The following is a 14103-nucleotide window of genomic DNA, read 5'->3' as shown; positions in this document are numbered from 1 at the left end:
TGGAACACACTTGATCCTCTGCTTATCTCTTGGCACTACAACTTCAAAGGTTATGAATTTTGGTTCTCCACATTATATTTGCTTCTCATTTTCTACTTTAAGAGACAAAGTCTCAAGATTTTTGAGATGTTTGTATTTTTTTCGTACCATAATAGAGTGCTGAAACGAGTGAACTAGTTCCCAGTTTTCCCCTTAGAAAAAGTGGCCTGCGAGCTTAATTTTGATTTGTCATGGGTGGTTCTTGCTTTGTTAATTCACTTAGTTGTACTGCTTCAGTGGTTCCTCTGGTTAAAGAATGACCTTGAGCTTGAGGTGACTAAGTACATGTTTTTTACTTTTAAAGTTTAATCCTAAACATGGTTAACGGGTGCAACAAAGATTTGGTCATATCAACTCATATATTATATAGGACTCATGTATTGAAACACAATCAGTTAAACCCTAATGGCTCAGGATTCCCATCAGCTTCGTCTTCAAAACCTCGAACAGCAGAGGCGAGAACGCACAATGTGCAGGCTCAGAGACGCCGTTTTGTCACGTGCGGCGGCTGCAGGACGATCAGGAAACATTAACGTCGCCGCCGTCGAACGCCGAATCCAAGAGCTCATTCCTAGCTTCCACACTCCCACTCATCCTCCTTATGCCTCGGTAACATCAACAACTCTAAAGCACTGTACTTCACAGATTTTGATTCTTCATAAGTACAATTCTTGTAAGGTGATCGGACTCTTAGAAGCAAGAAGATTATACCTTTTGAATGAAGTGATTGGCTTATTGTGATTGTGTTTGATTCTTTTGTTTTTGTTTGGACGGGAATGCAGATGATACAAAGAGCAATAGAGGAGTTGAATGAGGAAGGAGGAGGGGTGAGTGAGGTTGCCATATCGGAGTTTATCAAAAGGGAATATGAAGGTTTGGCATGGGCGCATGAGGGTATGGTAAGGGTTCATTTGAAGAAGCAATGTGAGATGGGGGTGCTTGTGTTGGAAGGTGGGAGGTACAGTTTTAATTTGGTTAAGTATGGTGGTGATGGGGGTTATGTTGATGTTGAGACAGAGTCAAGGAGGAAGAGGCGGCCGGAGCAGGGTAGACGAGGCCGGGGTAGATGGCGTGGCAAGGAAGAAGGGAAGGTGAATGATGAAGCATTTGAAGGTGAGGAAATTGAAGGAGGAGATGGCCAGAATGTAGTGATGGGACAAGCTGAGGTACTGTTTGTAATATTGTGTGTGTGCATAGTGTGCATTTGTTGCTTTACATTCTTATTTTTGCTAATGTGGTAATTGGTAAACCATTGGTGTAAGATGTTAGTGTAATTGTGTTTAAGCTTTGATCTTTGTTGAACAATGCTGCTCTTGATATGAAAGTAAGTGCATATTTACTAGTTTTATCTGAATTGTCTCCAGTAATTTGTGGTTGCTCGCGTCTCTTTGTTCTTGTTCTTAGCTGAAAAGCATATAAATGCTGATATAAAAAATCCTTGTGTTTATGTTTGACAATGCAGAGGCCAAACATGGATGAAGTGGAAAATGCATCACCGGCATATATCAAATTGCAAAACCGGGGAGAAGCAAAAATAGGTGAGATGACAGAAGAACAGGTTCAAGCAGAGTTGGGTGAAGATGAAGTTGTAAAAGACAATAATCAAAGAGAGAGTGGAGAGGAGCCACAACCTCAGCATAATCAACAACAACGGAAGTGGCAACAAGAAGGCCAAGAAAAGCGGCGTCCAGGGAGACCTAAATCTAATAAAGTTATGGAATTGGTACCCTATGTTCCTGAGGAGCAGCCACTGAGGCGTCGAGGGAGATCAAAGGCAAAAAGTGATATGGATTTAGGTACCATTGCCGAAGTACCATGTGATATTGAACCTCTTAATGAGCAGCCCCAGAGGCGTCAAGGGAGGTCTAAAGCTAAAGATGATATGGAGGCAAATGCTACTAGTGAAGTACCTTGCGCTCTTGAACATCCACAATCAGAGCAGCCACTGAAGCGACGAGGCCCAGGGAGACCTCCTAAAACAAATCCAGATTCACAAGCTTCCTTGACAGTTTTATCAATCTCAGATATTCAGCATCACTGTAAGTCTAAGCAACAGCAGCCCGTTAGCCAAGCAACTAAGATGGGATTTTCTAAACCAAAGCGAGGCAGAGGGAGGCCTCGAACCCTCAGAAACTGATATGCTGCAGCTGCATTCATAAGTCGAAAATTGGGGACAACCTCCGAAATTGCAATGAACACATAAAACTAAGATTGCACTACTAATTTATTCTTTTCACTTTGCAGTAATGTAGCCACCAGAGTTGTGTGCCATCCGGAAGATCACAATTAGGAATGATCCGCACTTGGATCACCATGATATTCTGATGTTTTCTTGATAAATCAATGTTAAATCAGTCATCTGATTCAAGATGTTCATCACTGCAGCAAATTGCATGACCTCTTACTCGTTTTTAATCCTACATCGTGGTTTACATGTGTTTCATTGCTATAATATGCGGTTAAGCTGGGTAGCTGGAACCTTTGGTGTTTGATCATACAAGTAGATTTTCATATTTCCATTCTGAATCAAGTGTTGACATAATATAGCCAAGAGTTGGAGTTCTAATATATATATATATATAAGCTACACTCCAAACTCCCCTAACTAGAGTGACATAATTCTGTAACAGCTCAGCTCTCTTTGCTGTTTGATAATCAAGTACATCTTGGCATCTTGCATCTCAATCAGATAAAAATAGTAAACTAATTATAGGATAATGATAAGTAGTAACTTTAGCAAATAAATTTATACTGACTCATTGATTACTTAAACGAACGGTAAGCCAAAATCAAACCAAACAAGTCACAGGGACGGGTGAGCGTTAAAACAGGGGAGTCCAAGTTCAGAGAGTCAAAACTGTTCTTCATAAGTTTCAACAGTAACCTTCAGCTTAAACCGAGCTGTCATTTCAGTTTAGTCTTCAATCTCACGTTGGTGAAATGGACGGCCTGATTCGCTGGTTCCAACGCATCTCCACTTCAACATCTTCGTCTTCTACATCTTCCCCCGATCACACCGAAGCAAAGAACCAGTCTTGGTCGCCGGAGGAGGAAGAGTTGACGATCACGGTGGACCTGGACATGAGTGGGCTGAAGCCCATCAAAGTACCAATAAGAACCAATCATAGACTCACCTCTACGGAGCCTCATAAGGTCAGCCTTGCCTTACTACTGTGTACCTCTTTGGAATAAATTCCATTTTGTTTTCTGTGTAATCTTGATATTCTGATAAGATAAGGTCCGCATTTTGAGGATTCTCAGCTTGCAACCATGTCTTGTCTTTTCTCAAATTAGATATAAATATATATGTATGGCCTTCCTTCCAATCCTTACTTACCTCCTCAATATCCCATTGCCTTTAATTAAGTTTTTGACTTTATGGTGGTGATCACAGTTTGTTCAGTTGACAAGTTCAAATCTGCACTGCTGGATATCTATTTATACATACTTATTAATTTACATACGTATGTGATCGGTTGATTCATATCTTCGTCAGATCCTACGCGTTTTTTTGTTTTTGTTTTTGGTTCTGGGTTGGTTTCATATATCTCAGAGCTGAAAAGGGTCAGGCTACTCTCTCATATTCTGGGTGGTCTGATTCCTATACTTACCCAACTTTGTATATTGCTTTTTTAAGGTAAATTATTTGCTTTCTTGTTTGTTTAGTTTCTGTAATTTTTCAGGCTGTGTAAGTTGCAAGCTAACCCTTCAAAGTATGTGAAAGTACATAACTTTTCTGTTTATTACTTGTTTATAAACATGGTTTCTAGAATTGTGTTTAGGATTGATGAATAATTTTGATATTTCTGTGCTGATTTATCATTGCTCTATGAAGGTTTTGCCTCTTGTAATGTCAGTATCTAATCTGTTGGTTTATAAACTTTATAGTGCGATAGGCTGGTGAATCCCACTTTAGAACTATGAGTTCCAGTGTGATTTTTTACTGATTGAAAGCTTTTATATTCAGAATATGCTTGACAATGAGTTCTTCACCGAATACGGTGAGGCAAGTCAATATGAGATACAAGAAGTGATTGGCAAAGGTAGCTATGGGGTTGTTGCCTCTGCAGTTGATACTCACACTGGTGAGAAGGTGGCTATTAAGAAAATCAATGATGTCTTTGAGCACGTCTCTGATGCCACTCGCATTTTAAGAGAAATTAAGCTTCTTCGATTACTGCACCATCCTGACATTGTGGACATAAAGCATATTATGCTACCTCCTTGTAGACGAGAATTCAAGGATATATATGTTGTATTTGAGTTGATGGAATCTGACCTCCACCAAGTTATAAGGGCAAATGATGATCTTACCCCTGAGCATTATCAATTTTTCCTGTACCAGCTTCTTCGAGCTCTCAAGTATATACATACAGGTCTGACCTTCAATTGATGTACCACCTTATTTCTTTTGGTTTAGCATATTATGTATATCTGATAATTGTCTTTTCCTTTCGCAGGAAATGTTTTCCATCGAGATTTAAAGCCAAAAAATATACTTGCGAATGCAGACTGCAAACTGAAAATCTGTGACTTTGGTCTTGCTCGTCCATCATTCAGCGATGCGCCATCAACTGTCTTTTGGACTGTACGTGTTTCTTCAATGGAAAATGACAAGTGTGGATTGAAATGTAGCTATCATTAGCTTTCAATAGTAAGCTATTAATGCTAAACTTTCTGTTTCACTTTTTCTAAGGATTATGTGGCGACTCGGTGGTACCGTGCTCCTGAACTTTGTGGTTCTTTTTTCTCCAAGGTAATTATGTATAAACTTAAGCTGCATTTTCTTGTATTGTAATAACATTTGAACTAGCTATACATTGCCTCTTTTATCTAATAGCAGACTTGGTTGGGAAGTAGTGCTAATTTCTCTCTTAAAATTAATTTCAATATGATAGAGGAATTTTATAGTCGACTTTAATCAAACTTTCTTTTTTATTCCTGTTTGTTAGTCTCACATGATGTTGTTTGCACCAGTCGTCAGCTAAATTGCATTATTTAAATCATATAATTTGTATTTGGGAATCTGTTTAATGTTCTCGTAACATCTATTTTGCAGTACACTCCTGCTATTGATATTTGGAGCATAGGGTGTATATTTGCAGAAATGCTAACAGGAAAACCTTTGTTTCCTGGGAAAAATGTTGTACATCAATTAGATCTCATTACTGATTTACTTGGCACGCCATCTACAGAATCTATTGCAAGGGTTTGTTCCCTTTTTCTGTCAATAAATTTCAGTGGTTTCCTTGTGGATTTGCATAAGCTCCTGATCACCAAAGTAGTCGGATTATCTTTATGTTGCAGATTCGGAACGAAAAGGCCAGAAGATATTTAAGTAATATGAAGAAAAAGAGACCAACTCCTCTCTCACAAAAAATGCCTCATGCTGATCCATTGGCTCTTCGTTTACTTGAACGTTTGCTTGCATTTGATCCTAGAGATCGTATTTCTGCTGAAGAGGTAATAATATTATTAATCATCTTATATAAGTAGTTTCTTATAAAGGTTTGTGCTTTCTTTACAGGCATTATCAGACCCGTATTTTTATGGATTGGCAAACAAGGACAATGAACCATCTAAGCAACCCATTTCAAAGCTCGAGTTTGATTTTGAAAAGAGGAAACTAAAAAAAGATGATGTCAGAGAGCTAATTTATAGAGAGGTATGTTTGCACTGGGTGATACTCTCTTTGGGAAAATGATTCGTCGCTTCTTGTTTATTAGTATTTCTTCCTTAACATCTACTCATTCAGATTTTAGAGTATCATCCGAAGATGCTGCATGATTATCTTGAAGGTTCAGATAATGTTGGCTTCATGTATCCAAGGTCAGCATTTATTACCAGAATCAATTGTGTTGGTGATACAAGTGCAATGTATATGCTTATGATTGTGTGGGCCGGTGTGGCTGTATTTGTGGCCGTTCTTGTTGTGAGAAAGAACTTGTTCATCCTTCTAGTTTGTTCCTCGAATTCAACTTTCATCTGACGAAAATTTGTTGCTTCTCAAAATTGTTAAGTGAGACCAATTAGTCAATGTCTGCCACAAATTTCACGTCTGTTAGTGAGGATTCATTAATGGAACCGATCACTCCATGAACCCAAACCGGAATTGTATTTTTCCATTTAGGCCCAAACTTCTTGTTTGAGATCAAAACATATTAACTGAAAGAGTTTTTCTGTCTATCAGTGGAGTTGATCGATTTAGACGACAATTTGCCCATCTTGAGGAACAACAGTTTGGTAAAGGTGACAGAAGTACTGCACTACAAAGGAAGCATGCTTCTTTACCTAGGTAAAATTTTGAACAAAATACTGTTTTTTCTTTTCTTTTTCTCAATGCAGTTCAGTCTTTCAATTTTTCTGTATTATCGATATAATGATGTTTGCCATTATTTTCCTATAGGGAACGAGTTTGTATGGATGAGGGTACAAATCATAATGGCAATTCTAAAAAGGGCACCACACTCTCAGCAGGTCGTGCAGCTATTCAGAGCCCTCCAAAGTCCCAAAGGTTTGAAGTAACATTCTCTTCTGGTGAAAATGGATCAACCATACAGAATGGCATTAATAAGCCACATTATAGTCCTCCCGGCCTGGTGAAGAGTGATAGTATGAGTGCTTCGCAGTGTGTCGTTGTAAATGGAAAGTACCTCGAGGCAAGTGTTGATGAGTCATTACTTGAGTTAGATGCCTGTTAGTTGTTAACAGTTTTCTTAGCAAGCAAGTCCATTCTCATCATGATGAACTGTATCATGCTTAAATCTCTTATTAAATCTACATCTACCGAGTATTCTGTTATTGTATACTGGCTGAAGGAAACAATTGCGGCGCAAAAGAAAGAGATGATTAACATGGTGGCATAAAAGGTTGCGGCAGCTGCTGCAGCACCATACCTCTAGTATTATCTGATAAGATGGACTAATCCCCAGATGAAGACTTCAGTCTGTTCATTGGGACCATCATAACCTCCGTATTGTCTCTTTAAATAACATTCACCAACCTTCAAAACTTTTTAATGTTTTCAACGGCAAGAATTTAAATGCCGTTGATTCTCTGTAGAACCTATTATGCTTACTTGTTACTTACCAATTCTGAGGACCAATATTTTCTTCTACTGGTCTATTGATAGTTCTTCAATTATTTGGTATACCTGTTCTCTTTTCCAGGATTCTCCCAAGTCAGACACTTTTATTTGCTCATAGTTGAACTACCAAAAAATGTAATCTGGATTGCAACTTAGTTTACTGATGGCACTAAAAGGATGCACAGTTGAGCAAAATACAGTACCAACGCTAGTTTCAACGTAGCAGAATCTCTTTGGTCTGAAACTAACAAACCGGGCAATGTCGATAGATGACGAGGGAAGATAAAATACATTGTTTAGCAACCAACCCATTCCACATAGGTAATTTGGATAATGTCAATCCATGATTTAAGAAAAACAAGAATTCATGTACTGAGAAAAACGGTATACAAAATGGATAATAAGAAGTTTGTACATCACTTATAATCTGCGACATGGTCCTGGATTGGCATCAGAATTACTATCGAATGTTACCACCAACTCTATAGTTCATAGAGATGTAAAAGATCTTCTATTCGTCATCTGGAAATGGGATACCCAACTAGCCGCTTCCGTCAAGTTGTCCAAGAGATAGAAGGTGTGCCATGTATTGCTGCAAAAACATGGAAGTAAAAATGCACAGCTTAACCGAGCAACCTGTCTGACCTTTTAAGAGAATGTTAACATAATCTCTAAATCAATGATACAAAATTGATTTCCCATCACCATTTCTATTAGATAAACATATAAGGGTGCATGGCTTTAAGAGCAAATATGTTTCTATTAGGTTGGATGCCTCTCTTGAGCTAAGCTGATATACCTCCAAACAATTTCAGATCCATTATTCATGAATCAGAACATATAGCATTAGAACATTATTATTTACTACTACTATTTAGTAAAGATCATATTAAAATCTGAGCAGTTCAATTTATTCGATCTGAAAACAGGACAAACGCCACCAAATATAGACTATAGACTTACAGCATGGTACGCATAAGGCCCTTTCCCCTGCCGCTCAAAGTGTTTCGCCATAATGCAGTACTCAATCGGACCCCATTCTTCAATTTCATAGCAATTCCCAAGTGCAGCTTTGTACAGCTGGAATCAAAACCAAGAATTCAAGTAAACCAATACAAACTTAGAGCTAAAAATGTTAATCTTTCACATTCCAAGACAATCACAACATTCACAAACCTTAGCTTGGTCAGTCAAGAGCTCAGTTCCAGCTGGGTACGACGCATAGAACTGGTCACCTCTGGAAAACCCAGCTCGAGTTCTGCAAAACCCAAAACACAGACATCATTAAAGAGCAACTTGATCTTCATGAACCAGATAATAAGCCTCTGAGGTCAAAACAACTCACGTGTTGTTTGTGTAAGCATAGCTCAAGACCGCAGTGAAGCAGTAGAAGCCGGTATACGACACGACTCTCCGAAACTTCTGGATCTTCAGAATGTCGAGGAAGCCATTGTAGAACCTCATCATCATTACAAAATCTGTAGCGATGTTCAGCTAGACACTTCGTCGAACACTTGGCGTGCTTTCAACAATTGTAGGAGATTCTCGAGGAGATATGGAGGTTAAGATTGAATTTACTGTCTTGGACAAGAAACTCGTCGATTGGGTAAGATCAAACAATGAAGTTCAGCACCCACCCATTTCACAATCGATCAGTTAAGCTCAGCTGCGTGGTTGTTAAGAACTAGTAAAGACGCTATCAGGGCCTTTTATGTTTTACGCGGGAGTGGGACGGGGCCTTTTTGCCAAAATGAATATGTAAACTTTTTGTTGACAAAATTACTGAAATTAGTTGCATGTGAAATGCTCTAATTATGCGATACGTTATAGACATTGCAATACATCATCCATTCAATTTGATAATTTCGTTAATCCAATGGATCTCTTTTGGACGTTCGACTACTGGTAGTGTTATTTTATATTAAGTTATGTGATTCAAAGTTTAAAATATTGAGAAATGAGTTATTGTTTTTATATTATTGAGTCGAATTAGTAACAAAAAAAAAGGAAATTGTAGTCTTACAATGATGCCAATAACAAAGACGATGTCAAGTGATGCATCATCAATGTAACAAGTGTAATTGAAATTCCAAATATAAATAGACTGTTAATCAAGAAAACAATCAAAACATGATACAATATTGTACAACACTACAACCTGTTCAAATTTCTAATCACAAATGCAGATGTTTTTCCAACAAAATACTGCTGCGTATGGAAGTTTGGTATTGCTGTTTCCGCCCAAAATCGCCCCATGTGCTAGTCGTCCTTCTAGAAAATGATATCTTATATGACTATGCATCACCTACTGTAAATCTCCAATGGAGTCAACTTCCACCCTCAAGCTTCTTCTGAAGCTCACCATTTTCATCTCCGTCTCTGTTTTCATATACCTTCAAACCCTTCCCATCTCTATCTTCATCGTACTCCATCGTTGTGGCCACCCTCCAAGCTCTCATTGTTCACTGCACCAATCTCTCTGTTACCCAAAGAAGCTCTGCCCACCAAGTCAGGTTACCTCAAAGTCAACTCCATCACAGGCTCTTCTATCTTCTACACCTTCTATGAAGCTCAAAACCTCACCTTCCCTAACCTCTCGCAAACTCCACTTCTCATTTGGTTCCAGGGTGGGCCCGGATGCTCCTCCATGTTTGGTAACTTCATGGAGATTGGTCCTTGGCATGTCAAGTTATACCATCACCATCATGATCTCGATCAATCCTTTGTGCTTGAACCAAACCCCGGTTCTTGGAACTGGATTTTCGGTCTTCTTTTCCTTGATAATCCGATAGGAACCGGGTTCAGCGTCGCCTCAAGCAGTGAAGAAGTCCCAAGAGATCAATTTTCGGTAGCTAAACACCTATACATTGCGATCACAAAGTTTATTGAACTTGATCAAATGTTATTTACTTCTCGTCCGCTTTATATAGCCGGCGAGAGCTATGCTGGCAAGTACGTGCCAGCAATTGGATACTATATACTCAAGAAGAATGAAGAGTCTGATCATTTGGTCAACTTAGCTGGCGTTGCTATAAGAAATGGTTTGATAGACCCGGAGACTCAGGTGGCCAGTCATGCAGACAATGCGAACTTTTCGGGATTGATCAATGAGAAACAGAGGAGGGAGATGGAGTTGTATCAGAATGCAGCAATCAGGCTAGCCAAATTGAAGCGCTGGTGAGAGGAGACCAGTGCCAGGTACAGAGTTGTGGATATGCTAAGTGACATGACAGGATTAGCCACATTGTTCGACTACTCCAAGAAAGCGCCTTACCACAAGACTCAATGGGTCACTGATTTTTTATACGACCAGAGGGTTAAGAATATTCTTGGTGTCAAGGAGTCCGCGGTGTTTAGAAACTGCAGCCGTGTAGTGAGAGTTACCTTGTATGATGATAACATGAAGAGTGTGAAGTACATGGTGGAGGTTTTGGTGAAGAGGAGCAAAGTGTTGTTGTATCAAGGGAAATTTGATTTGTGGGATGGGGTGTTTTCGACCGCGGTGTGGGTGAAAGCGTTGGAATGGGAGGAGATTGGGAGGGTTTTGACGGCGGAGAGGAGGGTTTGGAGAGGGAGAGGGGATGAGCTTGCAGGGTATGTGCAGAAATGGAAGAGTTTGAGCAATGTGGTGGTGTCAAGAGCAGGGCATCTTGTACCGGCTGACCAGCCATTGAACTCTCAGGCATTGATCGAAGGCTGGAATTTGGAAACAGGGTTGTTTAGCAATGAGCAATTGTTCTGAGTGTAGTGAGTTACACTAATTTTTGTAAAATGTAAATGATCATGATGTAAATTGAGCTTGTTATTTCTTTTCTTGGTCAACAAGTTTGCTTGTGTATCTTTATTTGATTCTTCAAACTGTGAAGGAGGTGCTCTTGCCATGTGTCATGTGTTTTGGACTTCGTCATAGTCCTTATATCTATTTCCTTCCAAGTTCCAACTGCCCCCTTATGCAAGACTTGCAACCCTATAAATACGAATCCTCAGATAAAATTCTGAAGCAGCAAATTAAACCAGTGTTGACAGAAAGTTCATGCATTTGAGAAAAGAGAGAGATCAGAAATATCGTCATGGCTGATATTGCGATGTTGGTTGCTGAAGAGTATGAGAGGAGGGTGAAGAGCTCAAGGAAGGGTGGTGAGGTTAACAGTACTGGCTTGGCTTCTTGTGTTTCAGTTTTGGCTCAAACCCTGCAGGAGACGATTGTGAAGGAAAAGATGAAGCTTCTTGTCGACAGGTTTAAGAAGGAGCCCAGGAGCCAGATTGGCCTTGAAGCCGCCCATGGATTGTTCTCTGCTTGATTAATTAACTAGTTTTTGATCGAAGCTCTTCATTTGTATCTTTGTTTTACTGCACATACGATCTCTTTACATTCTTTAATCTTCTAAAATTTACAGAAGTGTCGTGCCTTTGGTAAGAACAAGATTTACGATGGTAAAAAGAAAAACCAATCCAATGACTGAGAATCATTACAGAACGAGTCAAGCTCGACTAATATTGATTAAAGAAAACCATTGAAACTTGGCATCATCTATCATTTTGTTCGGGTATATTTGGCTCCATCTTGTTGATGAAGTAGGAAAAAAAAATCAAGATCAGCTTTGGACACACTCAGGTCACCACTCTCAACAGGCAAGCGTAGTAGCTTTCCAACCTTATCATCACTTGGACAATTCAACATTGTACACTCCAAAGTCTACAATGAAGTCAACACCTCCAAACCTCCTCTGTTTCTCCCTCTCCCTCCTCCTCCTCCTCCGCCACACCACAGCCTCATCACCGCCGCCTCTCCTCCCCAAACAAGCCCTCCCCACAAAGTCAGGCTACCTCAAAGTTAGCCCCACCTCAAACTCCGCCATATTCTACACTTTCTATGAAGCTCAAACCCCAATCTCACCTCTCTCTCAAACTCCACTCCTCATTTGGCTCCAGGGCGGCCCTGGCTGCTCCTCCATGATCGGCAACTTCTTCGAGCTCGGTCCTTGGCGTGTTAACTTCCACAAGAAGTCATCTGATCCCCTTGCCTTGGAGCCCAACTCTGGCTCTTGGAACCGCATTTTCGGCTTGCTTTTTCTTGACAACCCCATCGGCACAGGATTCAGCATTGCTGCGAAGCCTGAAGAGATACCACCTAATCAGTTTGGAGTCGCCAAGCATCTCTTTGCTGCAATCACCAAGTTTGTTGAGCTTGATCCTTCTTTTAAGTCGAGGCCTATTTACATTACTGGTGAGAGCTATGCAGGGAAGTATGTACCAGCTATTGGTTACTACATTTTGAAGAGGAATGCCGAGCTGAGTGAGACTCAGCGTGTGAATTTAGCCGGTCTTGCTATCGGAGATGGACTAACAGACCCGGTGATTCAAGTGGCTACTCATGCCGACAATGCTTACTACTCTGGTTTGATCAATGAGAGGCAGAAGGGTGAGCTGGAGCAGCTTCAATCTGAGGCGGTGAGGTTCACTAAGGCGAGGAATTGGAGTGCGGCAGTGACTGCCCGAGACAGAGTTTTGAGGAGGCTGCAAAATATGACAGGGCTGGCTACATTGTATGACTACACAAAGAATGCCAACTACGCGACTACCTTGGTTGTGGACTTGTTGAGCCACAAGGAAGTGAAAAAAGCGTTAGGGGTGTCCAATGTGTCCATTACGTTCGAGGAGTGTAGTTATTTGGTGGGAGATGTGTTGATTGAGGATGTGATGAAGAGTGTGAAATACATGGTGGAGTTTCTTGTGAATAAGACTAAGGTGTTGCTGTACCAAGGACAGTATGATTTGCGGGACGGCGTGTTTTCCACCGAGGCTTGGGTGAAGACCATGAAATGGGAGGGGATAGAGAAGTATCTGGCAGCTGATCGGAATGTGTGGAAGTTGGGTGGAGAAACTGCTGGTTATGTTCAAAAGTGGGGGAGTTTGAGCCAAGTTGTGGTTTCAGGTGCTGGTCATCTTTTGCCTGCTGATCAGCCATTGAGGGCTCAGGCTATGATTGAAGACTGGGTTTTGGATTCAGGGTTGTTTGCCAATGTTCAAGAGGCTATATAGTCTCGTCTGTCATCAGTCATCACTATGTGTCTGTGTTCTTGAATATTGAGATTTGTGGTTTCTATTGTTCCACTGCTGTATCACTATTAGATTTTCGGGCACCATTCAGCTTAAGCGTGCTTCATAATATTTAATAAACCAATCCCCTGCTACATATGATGATCAAATAGGTTCACATTGTTTCAGGCCCTTAGCCCTTAATCTGTTACATAACTATGTATTCAAAGCTTTGCCCAGAAAATTAGTTGGCGTCAAAACAAAGACTGGAACTTCGGCCTATCCTCTGGCTTAAATTTTCAACCTGAACTTCTGCTATATATGCACAAACATCCAATATGATACAGAAACCAATGATTCATAATTTGTAGAAACATTTAATACTTATAATCTAAATACCCAGAAACTAAAATGTAATGGCTAATGGAGGCGGGTTTATGAAGAGAGAAAATGGGAAGGGGAAAAGGAACCTGAACTTAATTGGGTCAGACCCTCCTAAGAACCAAAGCTCCAGTTCCACAAACCCATTAAGCACATAACCCGTACTATGATGCCATCGTCAAAAAAAAGACTTGATCTTTAGGGCTGGAACGGCAGGGAGTCCTGTAGAAAACCTACAAGCAATAACAGAGCCACCGATTTCACGCATAGATGCATGAAAGCTCTGCCCTTTTTGCCTCAGCCCTTTCCATAACATTGACACACTTCAAATGTAAGCAAACAAGAAACTAAGAACAACTGGGAGAAAGGACTCAAATGAGGCTACATCAAACAGAGTAACTGATAAGTTGAAACCCTAGCACTTGAGCTATTTATAATCACTGAAACTCTGAAAGGGGTCAAAGTTGGATCAGGCCCATCAATTTTTCATCAGGCCTGGGCCCATAATACATTACGATATCCCAATAGGTGGGAAGTTGAATTGGGAATTGAATTTG

At 40.2% G+C, this 14103-nt stretch overlaps 4 protein-coding genes and 1 pseudogene across 5 annotated transcripts; 4 read left to right on the top strand and 1 right to left on the bottom strand.

Moving 5' to 3' along the window:
• Positions 1 to 29: 29 nt before the first annotated feature.
• LOC126790917 (uncharacterized) lies at positions 30 to 2438 on the top strand. The gene is made up of 3 exons (XM_050517294.1): positions 30 to 648; positions 822 to 1205; positions 1502 to 2438. The coding sequence occupies exons 1-3, from the start codon at positions 445 to 447 to the stop codon at positions 2174 to 2176; spliced, it is 1263 nt and encodes a 420-aa protein (XP_050373251.1). The 5' UTR covers positions 30 to 444; the 3' UTR covers positions 2177 to 2438.
• A 408-nt stretch (positions 2439 to 2846) lies between these two features.
• On the top strand, positions 2847 to 7144 carry LOC126790913 (mitogen-activated protein kinase 9). 2 transcript variants are annotated; one of them, XM_050517289.1, is made up of 10 exons: positions 2847 to 3192; positions 4007 to 4415; positions 4500 to 4627; positions 4736 to 4795; positions 5099 to 5248; positions 5347 to 5502; positions 5567 to 5704; positions 5795 to 5868; positions 6230 to 6334; positions 6446 to 7144. In XM_050517289.1, the coding sequence occupies exons 1-10, from the start codon at positions 2980 to 2982 to the stop codon at positions 6738 to 6740; spliced, it is 1728 nt and encodes a 575-aa protein (XP_050373246.1). In that variant the 5' UTR covers positions 2847 to 2979; the 3' UTR covers positions 6741 to 7144. The 2 variants fall into 2 exon arrangements, with proteins under 2 accessions (XP_050373246.1, XP_050373247.1); XM_050517290.1 differs by lacking the exon at positions 2847 to 3192 and adding an exon at positions 3293 to 3676.
• A 242-nt stretch (positions 7145 to 7386) lies between these two features.
• LOC126790928 (uncharacterized) lies at positions 7387 to 8905 on the bottom strand. The gene is made up of 4 exons (XM_050517305.1): positions 8472 to 8905; positions 8303 to 8384; positions 8090 to 8206; positions 7387 to 7718 (listed from the first exon to the last, which is right to left on the bottom strand). Exons 1-4 carry the CDS (start codon positions 8594 to 8596, stop codon positions 7668 to 7670), a joined length of 375 nt encoding a protein of 124 aa, XP_050373262.1. The 5' UTR covers positions 8597 to 8905; the 3' UTR covers positions 7387 to 7667.
• Positions 8906 to 9447: 542 nt separating this feature from the next.
• Positions 9448 to 10868, top strand: LOC126792473 (serine carboxypeptidase-like 50; annotated as a pseudogene).
• A 570-nt stretch (positions 10869 to 11438) lies between these two features.
• Positions 11439 to 13962, top strand: LOC126790915 (serine carboxypeptidase-like 50). Its single transcript, XM_050517293.1, has one exon. It carries the CDS (start codon positions 11828 to 11830, stop codon positions 13166 to 13168), a length of 1341 nt encoding a protein of 446 aa, XP_050373250.1. The 5' UTR covers positions 11439 to 11827; the 3' UTR covers positions 13169 to 13962.
• The last annotated feature ends 141 nt before the right edge of the window (positions 13963 to 14103 follow it).

The sequence above is a fragment of the Argentina anserina genome, chromosome 4, assembly GCF_933775445.1.
Source record: "Argentina anserina chromosome 4, drPotAnse1.1, whole genome shotgun sequence".
Lineage (NCBI taxonomy): Eukaryota > Viridiplantae > Streptophyta > Magnoliopsida > Rosales > Rosaceae > Argentina > Argentina anserina.
Note: the sequence above shows the minus strand (reverse complement) of the source record. Positions and strands in the feature narration are given on the sequence as shown.

What these genes read in the sequence shown, in the direction of transcription:
- LOC126790915 (XM_050517293.1), top strand. Translation starts at nt 11,828, where the DNA reads ATGAAGTCAACACCTCCAAACCTCCTCTGTTTCTCCCTCTCCCTCCTC.
- LOC126790917 (XM_050517294.1), top strand. Translation starts at nt 445, where the DNA reads ATGGCTCAGGATTCCCATCAGCTTCGTCTTCAAAACCTCGAACAGCAG. An exon ending in CTCATCCTCCTTATGCCTCG is followed by an intron (nt 649 to 821) that starts GTAACATCAACA and finishes ACGGGAATGCAG; the next exon opens with ATGATACAAAGAGCAATAGA. An exon ending in TAGTGATGGGACAAGCTGAG is followed by an intron (nt 1,206 to 1,501) that starts GTACTGTTTGTA and finishes TTGACAATGCAG; the next exon opens with AGGCCAAACATGGATGAAGT.
- LOC126790928 (XM_050517305.1), bottom strand. Translation starts at nt 8,596, where the DNA reads ATGATGATGAGGTTCTACAATGGCTTCCTCGACATTCTGAAGATCCAG. An exon ending in TATGCTTACACAAACAACAC is followed by an intron (nt 8,385 to 8,471) that starts GTGAGTTGTTTT and finishes TGGGTTTTGCAG; the next exon opens with AACTCGAGCTGGGTTTTCCA. An exon ending in TCTTGACTGACCAAGCTAAG is followed by an intron (nt 8,207 to 8,302) that starts GTTTGTGAATGT and finishes TTTTGATTCCAG; the next exon opens with CTGTACAAAGCTGCACTTGG.
- LOC126790913 (XM_050517289.1), top strand. Translation starts at nt 2,980, where the DNA reads ATGGACGGCCTGATTCGCTGGTTCCAACGCATCTCCACTTCAACATCT. An exon ending in ATCGTATTTCTGCTGAAGAG is followed by an intron (nt 5,503 to 5,566) that starts GTAATAATATTA and finishes CTTTCTTTACAG; the next exon opens with GCATTATCAGACCCGTATTT. An exon ending in GTTGGCTTCATGTATCCAAG is followed by an intron (nt 5,869 to 6,229) that starts GTCAGCATTTAT and finishes TCTGTCTATCAG; the next exon opens with TGGAGTTGATCGATTTAGAC.